Below are 12,970 nucleotides of genomic sequence, written 5' to 3'. Positions count from 1 at the left end.
TCACAGGTGGATAGAGCAGTTAAGAAGGCCTATGGGATGTAGGCTTTCATAAATTGTGGGATTGAGTTTAAGAGCCGCGAAGTGATGATGCAGCTTTACAAAACTCTAGTTAGACCACACTGTGTTCAGTTTTGGTCGCTGCATTATAGGAAGGATGTTGAGGCGTCGGAGAGGGTGCAGAGGAGATTTACCAGGATGCTGCCTGGATTAGAGCGTATGGAATATGAGCACAGGCTTAAGGTGCTAGGGCTTTATTCACTGGAAAGGAGGAGGATGAGAGGAGACATGATAGAGGTATATAAAATATTGAGAGGAATAGATAAGAGTAGACAGCCAGCGCCTCTTTCCCAGGGCACCAATGCTCAAGACAAGGGGGCATGGCTTTAAGGTTATGGGTGGGAGGTTCAGGGGAGATGTCGGGGAGGTTTTTCACCCAGAGAGTGGTTGGTGCATGGAATGCACTGCCTGGAGTGGTGGTGGAGGCAGATACATTGAACAGGTTCAAGAGTTTGTTGGTTAGGCACATGGAAGAATGTGAGATAGAGGGATATGCAGGAGGAAAGGGATAGATAGTGTGAGTGTGGTTTGATGGATGGCACAACATGGTGGGCTGAAGGGCCTGTTTTGTGCTGTATGGTTCTATGGTTCTATGGATATGGGCCAAATGCAGGCAACTGGGACTAGCTTAGAGGGGAATCTTGGTCGGCGTGGACCAGTTGGGCTGAAGGGCCTGTTTCCATGCTGTGTGATGCTATGAATATGCAGGGAATAGAGGGATACGGATTAATGTGCAGGCAGAGGAGATTTAGTTTAATTCGGCATCATATTCGGCACAGACCATGAGCCAGAGGGCTTGTTCCTGTGCTGTACTGTTCTATGTACTATTAATTGGGAGCACACAGGCCTGTCCAAGTGGTGGAAGGGCGCACCACTTCACAAAATACCTACCCACCCATCCAGTCAGCCTTCTCCATATTTGGAAGAGTCCCCCATTAGTTATCTCAGAACTTACGTAAGTGCAGTGGAAGTAAATCATCCTCAATCGCGAAGGATTCTCAGAAGAAGAGTTCCATGAATAGGTAGGAGGAGCTAGGATGGTTCTTCCTGGAATGGAAAAGATTGTGAGGGCAACTAACAGGTATTTAATATCAGAAAGGGTCCCAAAAGAGTAGATAAAGAGAAAGTGAGTCCATTGGCAGTGGGGTCAAGAACAAGGCAGCATAAAATGAAGGCTATTGGCAGGGAATGATGAATGACCCAATACACTGGGTGGTCAGGGTCTGAAATGCACTGCTGTGGATAGTCATGGAAGAAGTTTATGGGGAACTGAATAAGTTACAGAGCTCAGGAGTGAAGGTGGCACTAGCTAGATTGCTCTTATTAGAACAGTGAAATAAGGTCCTCTATCCATTGTGTGATTCTGCTATGCTGTTTGTAAATGGAATTCCCTTTCACTGTAGGATATGAAAGTCAAAAATGAGAAGTAATTTAAACTTTAAACAATAATTCAATGTTTGAATAATGTATTTCCCTCAGAGAACTCTATCGTGTGACTGAGGGTCTGGAAAGAGAGAAGCTAAGCCTTTGTAAACAGTTGGAACTCCTGAGGTAAGATAGTGTCATTGAGTACAGGCCTTGTGGTGCTGTTGTTTGTGAGTTACAGAACTCTGTGAACCCTGTGTAGACAATCGAGTGTAAGGCATCTAATGATGTGATTTGGCCACAGAGAAAAAGATGGGCTAGGCTTTGCATTGTATCCTTTTAAATGAAGTTCTAAAGTGGTGGCATTACCAAATTCTGAGGGACAGGGTTAATAAACACAAGGAAAGGTAGAGATTAATTAAAGATATCATGACTTTGTTAGGGCAAGATTCTAACTGACCAATCTGACTGAGTTTGTCAAAGAGCTAACAAAATGTACTGAAAATCAAAAAAAACTGCAGATGCTGAAAATCTAAGTATAAACAAAAACAATATCTCCATCATTTTCTGTTTCTACAACAATATTTGTTTATGAGGGCAGAATGGATGATGAAGTCTACATGGATTTCAGTAAGGCCTTTAACAATGTCCCAGATGGGAAACCATTTAGCATGAATTAGTTGGGCTGAATGGCCTGTTTCCGTGCTGTACAATTCTCTGATTTGTAACTCAGTGAATCTAACTGGCGCCCTTTTCAAAAACAGTTTTGTGTATCAAGCTGAGGGAACTAGAAAGTTGGGCAGAGGTCTCCTTTTCTAATAGTAGAATGGATGAGTTGTCTTATGAGGAGAGTTTGGACAGGCTTGTATCCATTGGGATTTAAAGATTGAGTGGGCACTTAATTGAAACAAGATCCTGAGGAATCCCCATCTATGGTTGATAATATTGCATATTTAAAAGAGTAAGAGTAAATTCTTGCTCCAATGAGATTGTTTAAACCTCCAATAGTCTCATTAGAGCAAGAATTTGATGAAAAATGTATCTGAATTGAAAATTAGCACCAATAAGGTTATGAGACAAAGCACTGATAAAGGGGAATCCTACCCCTACTCCTCTGTCACGGCCTGAGGTAGGAACCATGTGGGACACTGGGCCACGTTGGGCTTCCCAGCTCTGTCACTGGAACTGGTCATTACTGCACGGCCTGGGAACTGAGAAGCACCAGTCCGGAGCCAGGATTCTCGGATGGGCTGTAACCAGTCCCCACAGCACCTCACCCTGGGAATGGCCTCCTGCTCGGCTCCGTCTGGGGAATCCAGTCCTCAGTTTTCCTGAACTTTGTCACTGGAGCTGTGTTTGTATCCAGGGTTAACCCCCAACTGATGTTTTGTGGGGGGGGGGGGGGGGTGAGGCAGGGGAAGGAGGAGGATTTCTGGATTGTGTTGTAGTAGATGTTGAGAAATGGGAATCACTGAACATTATTCCCGATGTTGGGGGGTGTGTTTGGGTTTTATTCCGGTGTTGGGGGGGTGTCTGTGGGTTTTATTCCCAGTGTTGGGGGTGTGTGTGGGTTTTATTCCCAGTGTTGTAGGGTGTGTGTGGGTTTTATTCCCGGTATTGGTGTGTGTGTGGGTTTTATTCCCATGTTGGGGGGTGTGTGTGGGTTTTATTCCCAGTGTTGGGGGTGTGTGTGTGTGTGTGGGTTTTATTCCCGGTGTTGAGGGGTGGGTTGGGGCTTTACTCATTGGAGAAGAGGAGGATGAGGGGAGACATGATAGAGGTATACAGAATAGAATGGACAGCCAGCGCCTCTTTCCCAGGGCACCAATGCTCAAAACAAGAGGGCGTGGCTTTAAGGTAATGGGGGTGGGGTGGGGTGGGGTGGAGGTGGGGCAGTTCGAGATGCCGGAGGGAGGTTTTTCACCCAGAGAGTGGTTGGTGCATGGAATGTGTGCCTGGGGTAGTGTGGAAGCTGATACGTTGGTGAAGTTCAAGAGATTGTTAGATAAGCATATGGAGGAATTTAAAATGGATATGTGGGAGGAAGGGGTTAGATAATCTTAGGAGTGGTTTGAAGGTCGGCACAACATGGTGGGCCGAAGGCCCTGTATTGTGCTGTATTGTTATATGGTTCTATAATGTTTTCTATATACAGATATCCACCGTGTAATGGAGAGATTGCGTTCCTAGGTAACTGTCCATATCACGATTTTCTGGAACAGGAACCCTTTTTCCCATTGAAACCCATGTTATAAGTGGAGATGCGTTCCTACAGGATGTTTTTCTCTGTATCACGCTATTTTATCAGTGCTGACAAAGTGATCCAATGCCGTTATTTAACAGCTGAGGCCAACATTAGGCTAGAGGGGTGGACAAGGCTCGTGCTAAAGAAACAACAAATTTTGTCAATTTTTATTTTTAGCCACTCACTAACGTGCGGCACTAAAACTTGGAAATGACATCTCCACGTGGCCAGCTCCATAAAATAATCCCCTGGCCTTTGCATCACTTCCACTGAACCCATTTATCCCCCTGAGCTCCTACACTGTTTCTCCCTAGAATACTAATCATCAAATCCCATCCCTTTTCCTGACATCCCACTTCCTAAATCCTTCCCTAATCCATGACCCTTGCATGTCGGAGAAAATACCTCAGAGATGAAGAGTGTGGCAGCCCCTTACTCTGAGACGTCTGTTCACATGTGCTCGACCAGAGAGGGTGCAGCAAAGGAGGGACTCTGCTGTGACTGGCAACTCAATGAACGCAGTGACATCAGATCCAAATGTTATTGTCCCACAGATTGAGTGACTAAAAATAAAAATTGACAAAATTTGCTGTTTCTTTTGCATTTTGTATTTATTTTTCCTACATAGATTCCATGTGAGTGAAATTTATTCCATATTTCAAATTTTGGGTAGTGATTTATGAATTCTGTAAGGGTGAATTTCCAAAACCAGAACAGCTGTAACGAGGGGGTTGCCTATACAGATTAGCTGGAAAAATCTAGGTTTATCATTTATAATGTCAACATCTGACAATACCACAACCCTATAAACCTTCACTAGAATCATCAGCTATTTAAATGAGGACAATTAAATATACTAGGTCTATGCTCTCTTAGAGTTTAGAGATTTTGAGAGCTGATCACTTTGAAGCAGAGGAGGACCTTGATTGGATGGATATGGAACTGATGTTTTCCCTGGTCTGGGTGTCTAGAACTAGGATCACACTCTCAGATTAAGAAGTCAGTCACTCAGAATGGAGCTGAGAAATATTGTCTTCACCTAGAGGGTAGTTAATCTTTGGAATTCTATCTCAAGAGAGCTATAGAGGCACAATCATTGAATGTATTCAGGGAAGAATGACAGATCTTTAGATGTTTGGAGCAACTACTTCAGGGAAGCAAAGAGCTGTTTGTGCTACTGGTCAATGTGTGGAATCAAAGGATATGGAGATCAGTATACAAAAGTGGTGCTGAAATGAATGATCTTATTGAATTCCAGAGCTGGCAAAGAGGTTGATGGCTGACTCCAGCCTCTGTTTCTTACAATAAATAAAATTTTGGTCAATTCCTGTATCAGATCTGAAAAATGTACAGAATGTCACCAAACACTTTCCCTCAGGTGAGCTGGCTACTGAGTTGCAAAAAGGGAATTGGAATTGCGGTATATTTGGAAGCAATGCAAGTGTTTCATTGGTTTCGAATGGAATTTTACTTCTGTATTTGAATATATTGCAGAGAGATGAACAAAAACCTTCGAGATGAACGGGATATGTCCAATTTCAAGGTGGGTTCTTGTCTTTTTTTTAATGACCTCCTCTTACAGACAGACAATCAGTTCGTCTTTGCTTGCAGTTATCTTGAAAATAGAGAATATAGTGTATTGAAAAGATAGCATGGGATCAAGCATGCACCTTTGAAAAATAAGCTATAAAATTATTTCATTGCATTCCAGAAGCCATCCAAATTTGGAGCAACTACTTCAGGGAAACAAAGAGCTGTTTGTGCTACTGGTCAATGTGTGGAAACCAAGCTGTGTTCAAACAGGTACATCTCTGGCACTGTGCTGTGCAATGGACTGGCTGTTCAAAGCATCTTAGAGTGATAGTCATAAGAGTTATACAGCACAGAAACAGGCCATTTGGCACAACTCATCCATGCTGATGATAGGTGTCTTCCTGAACTAGTCCCACATGGACCATGTCCCTCTAAACCTTTCCTATCCATGAACCCTTCTAAATGTCTTTGAAGCATTGTAATTGTACCCCCCTCTACCACTTCCTTTGCCAGCTCATTCCACATACGCACTGCCCTCTGTGTGGAAAAACTTGCCCCTCGGGTCCTCTTTAAATCTTTCCCCTTTAAATCTTTCCCCTCTCACCTTAAACCTATGCCCTCTAATTTTAGACTCCTTTCCCTATTGCAACAGACTGTGACCATCTACCTTATCTACGCCCCTCATGATTTTATAAACCTCTATAAAGTCACCCTCAGCCTCCTTCACTCCAGGGAAAACAGTCACAGCCTATCCAATCTCTCCTCATAACTCATGCCCTCAAGTTCCGGTAACATCCTTCTGAAACTTTTCTGTACCCTCTCTAGCTAACTGACATCCTTTAAATAGTGTGGCGACCAGAGCTGCACGCAGTACTCCAGGTGCGGTCTAACTAATGTCCTATACAGCTGTTATGTTACAGCACAGTACAAGCCCTTCGGCCCACGATATTGTGCCGACATTTTATCCTGCTCTAATATCTATCGAACCCTTCCCTCCCACATCACCCTCCATTTTTCTATCATTCACGTGTCTATCTAAGAGTGTCTTAAATGTCCCTAATGTATCTGCGCCCCCACAACCTCTGCCTGCAGTGCATTCCACGCACCCACCACTCTGTGTAAAAAAAAAACTTACCTCTGACATCCCACCAATACCTTCCTCAAATCACCTTAAAATTATGCCCCCTGGTGTTAACCATTTTCACCTTGGGAAGTCGTCCCTGGCTGTCCACTCAATCTATGCCTCTTATCTTAACATGATGCCCCAACTCTTGTACTCACCACTGCTCACAGGCTATTAATCTGAAAAAAACCCCTCCACTACCACCCACTGACTCCTTCCACCAAGCTAATTTTGTATCCAAGCTCACCCTGGATCCAATATGATCTCACCTTCTAGACCAGTCTAACATGTGGGACCTTGTCAAAAGCCCTGCTAAAGTCCACATAGACAACATCAACCTCCCTGCCCTTGTCAGTCCTGTTGGTCACCTCTTTAAAAACCTCAATTAAATTCGTAAGACACGATTTCCCACACACAAAGACATGCTGATTATCCCCGATCAGTCTTCAGCTTTCCAAACACAGATAGATTCTTGTTGTGATTCACTGAACAGTGAGGCTCTTTCAGTAGCATGTTCCTGCTCTCACCCATGCCCCTTGATATTTTTAAATTTATCCATTTCCTTCTTAAATATGTTCACAACTTGACCTCCATTATCCTTTGTGCAGTGAATTCCACAGGTTCACCACCTCTGAGAGAAAAAATTTCACCTCATCTCAGTCCTAAATCTGTCCCCCCTGTCCAATGATACCCCTGACAGGGGAGAGATCTTCCTCACATCCACTCCTTCTGCCTCTGTCAGAATTTTGTGGGTTTTAAGTAGATCCCTCTCATTGTTCTGAGCTCTAGTGAATACACGTCTTGTCAATAATTTCTCCTCATATGGCAGTCCTGCCTTCCCGAGAATCAGGAATTGGATTGGTTGTCGGAGACAGACCTACTGGGGAGAGTTATGGGAAAGATGGGCCACAGCTTATTAAAGGCCTTTGGAGAGTTTGGGCAGGTTGGACTTCGTAACCCCACCAACCTTGTACATTTTGTTAATTGAATCAAACAGGAAATTGGTTTGTTTTAAGCTTTGGCAGAACATTTTCTTAACTTTTTGTAGGAAAGGTATAAACTGTGAGGAGCTTGGCAATTCAAAGCCATTATCAATAAATTTGAAGCAAGCAAATGGACTGAATCACATCAGAAAAGGAATGGATAAGGAATCTGCAACAGCAGAAAGACGGTACTTGCCCAGGATTATTTCAATTGAAGAGGATCCATTACCACAGTTTCTGGAAGCACATTCAGCAACCCACTTACATAACTGGATTGAGGTAAAAGAGGAAGAGGTGCTTGAAAAGCAAAGCCAAGATGTAGCAGAGGCTCTTTCACCTCCAGGCAGCCAAACGGTCGGTCCAGCAACACTGGGACAAGTAAGTTTTAAATTTTGGTCTAACCAGAGTTCCATAGAGCTGCAGCATTACCTGGTGGCTCTTGAACTCAATCCCCCGACTAATGAAGGCCAATGCACCAAATGCCTTATTAACAACCCTATCAACCTTGAGGGATCTATGGACGTGGATCCCTAGATCCCTCTGTTTCTCCACCCTGCTGCCATTAACCTTGTATTCTGCCTTCAAATTCAATCTTCCAAAGTGATGGGCACTTGATGGTCAGCATGGACACTGTGGGCCGAAGGGTGTGAAAGTTGGTGTCACAGTCTCAAAATAAGGGGTTGGCCACTCAGGGCTAATGAGGGATGATTTTTATGCCCAGAGGATAATTAATCTTTGGAATTCACTACGTTAGAGGCACCATGGAGACTTGCTCACTGGCTATATTCAGGACAGCAATCAAGAAACTTTAGACATTAAAGGAATGGAGATAAGATCCCTCAAGGTTGCCGCACAGGTCGATAGGGTTGTTAAGAAGGCGTATGGTGTGTTGGCCTTCATTAGTTGGGATATTGATTTCAAGAGTTGTGAGGTGATGTTGCAGCTCTATAGAACTCTGGTTAGACCACATTTGTTGTGTTCAGTTCTGGTCGCCTCATTATAGGAAGGATGTGGAAGCTTTAGAGAGGGTGCAGAGATTTACCAGGATGCTGCCTGGATTGGAGGGTGTGTCTTATGAGGATAGGTTGAGTGAGCTAGGGCTTTTCTCTTTGGAGAGGAGGAGGATGAGAGATAACTTGATAGAGGTGTACAAGATGATAAGAGGCATAGATTGAGTGGACAGTCAGAGACTTTTTCCCTGGGCGACAATGGGTAACACAAGGGGACATAATTTTAGGGCAATTGGAGGAAGGTATGGGGGGATGTCAGGAAGGTACGGGGGGGATGTCAGGGGTAAGTTTTTTTTAAAACACAGAGAGTGGTGGGTGCATGGAACACACTGCCTGCAGAGGTCGTGGGGGCAGATACATTAGGGACATTTAAGAGACTCTTAGATAGCCACATAAATTATAAAGAAATAGAGCTATGTGGGAGGGAAGGGTTAGATAAGATCTTAGAGCAGGATAAAATGTCAGCACAACATTGTGGGCCGAAGGGCCTGTAATGTTCTATGTTCTATGAATTTAATGCAGGAAAGTGGCACTGAGAGAAAAGCAGCCAATGCCTTGTTAAGGTGAATGAGGAGGTGAATGGCCTTCTGTTTCTAATGTTCTTACGTTTTTAATGATTCTACTTTTTCTGTGGATGGCCAGATATACTGTCCAAAGCCCTTCTGGAAGATGTCTTATTTTAACTGAACGTAATCAGGTACTGATTTTTAGTCGGATTTGAAGACACTAAGATCATTGTTCCTGTTGCTTCACTCATTGGTTCCTTCTTGTCGCCTGGCCTCTCACTTACTATCTAAAATGATGGAGGCAAGACTGAGCACTGAAACATTGTGTCCTTCTATATTTCTGACCCTTTATTTGAATGAATCTCAGTGCTTTCCTTTAATAACACATGAATTTAATCCAGCTCTATAAATCTCTTCAGAAATACAAGTTGTTTCTTTCTTCTAGTTGAAAAGGCTTTTTTTATTAACTTATTTCTATCCTTGCTGACAGGAGCAATCAAAGTGCTTCCTGCAGTGTGGCAGTCAAGGTTTGTCCATAAGATACAGGAGCAGAATTAGGCCATTTGGCCCATCGAGTCTGCTCTGTCATTTGATCATGGCTGATTTATTTTTCCCTCTCAATCCCATTCTCCTGCCTTCTCCCCGTAACCTTTGATGCCCTTACTAATCAAGAACCTATCAACCTCCGCTTTAAATATACCCAATAACTTGGCCTCCACAGCCATCCGTGGCAATGAATTCCACAGATTCACCACCCTCTGGCTAAAGAAATTCCTCCTCATCTCTGTTCTAAAGGAATGTCCTTCTGTTCGGAGGCTGTGCCTTTTGGTCCTAGACTCCCCTACTACTGGAAACATCCACTCCACGTCCACACCATCCAGGCCTTTCAATATTTGATAAGTTTCAGTAAGATCTCCGCTCATCCTTCTAAACTCCAGTGGGTACAAGCCCAGAGACATCAAATGCTCCTCATAAGTTAACCCGTTCATTCCCGGGATCAGTCTTGTAAACCTCCTCTGGACCCTCTCCAATGCCAGCACATCCTTTCTTAGATATGGGGCCCAAAACTGCTCATGATACTCCAAATGTGGTCTGACCAACGCCTTAAAACCTCAGCATTAAATCCTTGCTTTTACATTCTAGTCCTCTCAAAAATGAATGCTAACATTACATTTGCATTCTTTACTACCTACTCAACCTGCAAGTTAACCATCAGGGAATCTTGCACGAGGACTCCCAAGTCCCTTTCCACCTCCAATTTCTGAATTCACTCCCCGTTTAGAAAATAGTTTACACCTTTATTCCTTCTACCGAAGTGCATGACCGTACACTTCCCTACGTTATATTCCATCTGCCACTTCTTTGTCCATTCTCCTCAACTGTCCAAATCCTTCTGCAGACGCCCTGCTTCCTCAACACTACCTGCTCCTCCACCTATCTTTGTATCATCCAGACCATTAACATATAACATGAAAATTAGCAAACCAAACACCGGCCCCTGCAGAACACCACTAGTCACCAGCAGCCAACCAGAAAAGGCCTCTTTTATTCCCACTCTGCCTTCTGCCAGTCAGCCAATCTCCTATCCATGCTCATACTTCTCCTGTAATACCATGGGCTCCCATCTTGTTTAGCAGCCTCATGTGTGGAACCTTGTCAAAGGCCTTCTGAAAATCCAAGCAAACAACATCTACTGACTCTTTGTCTATCCTGCTTGTTACTTCCTCAAAGAATTCTGACAGATTTGTCAGGCAAGATCTCCCCTTGAGGGAACCATGCTGACTTTGGCCTATTTTATCATGTGCTTCCAAGCACCCGAAAATCTAATCCTTAATAATGGACTCTGACATATTACCAACCACTGAAGTCAGGCTAACTGGACTACAATTTCCTGTCTTCCCTTTTTAAAGAGCAGAGTAACATTTGCGATTTTCCAGTCCTCTGGAACCATTCCTGAATCTCGTGATTCTTGAAAGGTCACTACTAATGCCTCCACAATCTCTTCAGCTATGTCTTGCAGAACCCTGGTGTGCAGTCCATCCAGTCCAGGTGACTTATCCACCTTCAGACCCTTCAGCTTCCCAAGCACCTTCTCCTTAGTGAAAGCAACTACACTCACTTCTGCCCTGACTCTCTCGAATTTCTGGCATGTTGCTGGCGTTTTCCACAGTGAAGACTGATGCAAAATACTTATTCAGTTTGTCCACCATTTCTTTATTCTCCATTACTACTTCTCCAGTGTCACTTTCCAGTGGTCTGATGTCCACTCTTGCCTCTTTTACTCTTTATATATCTGAAAAGACTTGTTATCCTCTTTGATATTATTGGCTAGCTTACCTTCATATTTCATCTTTTCTCCCCTTATTGCTTTTTTTAGTTGCCTTCTGTTGGTTTTTTAAAGCTTCCCAATCCTCCAGCTTCCCACTAATTTTTGCAATACTGTATGCCCTCTCTTTTGCTTTTATGCTGTCTTTGACTTCCCTTGTCAGCCATGGTGGCCTCATCCTCCCCTTAAAATGCTCCTTCTTCTTTGGTACGAAATGATCCTGCATCTTCCAAATTACTCCCAGAAATTCCTGCCATTGCTGCTGTACTGTCATTTCTTCTAGTGTCCCTTTCCAATCAACATTGGCCAGCTCCTCTCTCATGCCTCTGTAGTTACCTTCACTCACTGTAATACCAATACATCTGATTTTAGCTTCTCCCTCTCAAACTGCAGAGTGAATTCTATCAAATTGTGATCACTGCCTCCTAAGGGTTCCTTTACCTTAATCTCCCTAATCAAATCTGGTTCATTGCGCAACACCAAATCCAGAATTGCCTTTTCCCAATTGGGCTCGACCACCAGCTGCTCTAAAAAGCCATCTTGTAGGCATTCTACAAATTCCTTCTCTTGGGATCCAGTACCAACCTGATTTTCCCAATCTACCTGCATGTTGAAATTCCCCATGACCACCGTAACATTGCCCTTTTTACATGCCTTTTCTATCTCCTGTTGTAATTTGTACCCCACATCCTGGCTACTATTCAGTGGCCTGTATATAACTCCCAACAGGAAGTTTTTACCCTTGTAGTTTCTTAACTCTACGCACAAGGATTCTACATCTTCTGATCCTATGTCACTTCTTGCTAAGGATTTGATTTCATTTTTTACCAACAGAGCCACCCCACCCCCTCTGCCCACCTACCTGTCTTTTCAATAGGATGTGTATCCTTGGATGTTTAGCTCCCAGCTGTGATCTTCTTTCAACCACAACTGCGATACCCACAAGGTCATGTCTGCCAATTTCTAACTGCTCTAAGAGCTCAGCTACCTTACTTCATATACTGCGTGTATTCAAATATAACACCTTCAGTCCTGTATTCGCCACCATTCTCAAATTTGTCTCCATGTTGCCTGAAGTTAAATTCTTATCCATTTGTAAACTTTCTGTCTTATTCTTTATTCTGGTGACTTCAGTAACCTCTCCTGCACTCTCCTTCCCTTTTACTATATCCATACTTTTCCAGTCTGTTGAACCCACCCCCTACTAATTAGTTTAAAGCCCCATCTACAGCCCTAGTTATGCAAGTTACCAGGACCCTAGTCCCAGCGTGGTTCAGGTGGAGCCCGTCCAATCAGAACAGCTCCCTCCTTCCCCAATACTGGTGCCAATTCCCACAAATTCAAACCCACTTCTCCTACACCAATCTTTGAGGCACACATTTAACTCTCTGATCTTATTGACCCTGTGCCAATTTGCATGTGGCTCAGGTAGCAACCCAGAGATAATTACCTTTTTGGTTCTGCTTTTTAATTTAGTCCCTAACTGCTCAAATTCCCTCAGCAGAACCTCTTTCCTTGTTCTACCTACATTGTTGGTACCCACATGGACCACAAAAACTGGACCTTTCCCCTCCCACTCCAAATTCCTTTGCAGATCAGATGAGATGTCCCGAACCTGGGCACTAGGCAGACAACACAGCCTTCAGGACTCTCTCAATCCCTGCGATAGAGAATTGTGTCTATTCCCCTGACTATACTATCCTCAATCACAACTACATTTCTCTTCCCCCCCCCACCCCACCCCCGCTCTCATGAATGGCTCCCTGAACCACAGTTCAGTTGCTCATCCTTCCTACAGCCCCCACTCTCGTCCACACAGGGA

General features: G+C 43.8%; 1 protein-coding gene across 3 annotated transcripts in view; it reads left to right on the top strand.

Annotated features, from left to right (window-relative positions):
• The window catches only part of cracr2aa (calcium release activated channel regulator 2Aa), a 120,880-nt gene that overhangs the window by 58,919 nt on the left and 48,991 nt on the right, over positions 1-12,970 (top strand). For all 3 annotated transcript variants that reach the window (XM_052030274.1, XM_052030275.1, XM_052030276.1), the window contains exons 9-12: positions 1,537-1,608; positions 5,162-5,210; positions 5,379-5,470; positions 7,372-7,684. In XM_052030274.1, the coding sequence (XP_051886234.1) occupies positions 1,537-1,608; positions 5,162-5,210; positions 5,379-5,470; positions 7,372-7,684 (526 nt within the window). The remainder of the gene's footprint in view (positions 1-1,536; positions 1,609-5,161; positions 5,211-5,378; positions 5,471-7,371; positions 7,685-12,970) is intronic.

This window comes from Pristis pectinata, chromosome 15 (assembly GCF_009764475.1).
Source record: "Pristis pectinata isolate sPriPec2 chromosome 15, sPriPec2.1.pri, whole genome shotgun sequence".
Taxonomy (NCBI): domain Eukaryota; kingdom Metazoa; phylum Chordata; class Chondrichthyes; order Rhinopristiformes; family Pristidae; genus Pristis; species Pristis pectinata.
This window is presented reverse-complemented; position numbering and strand designations above follow the sequence as displayed.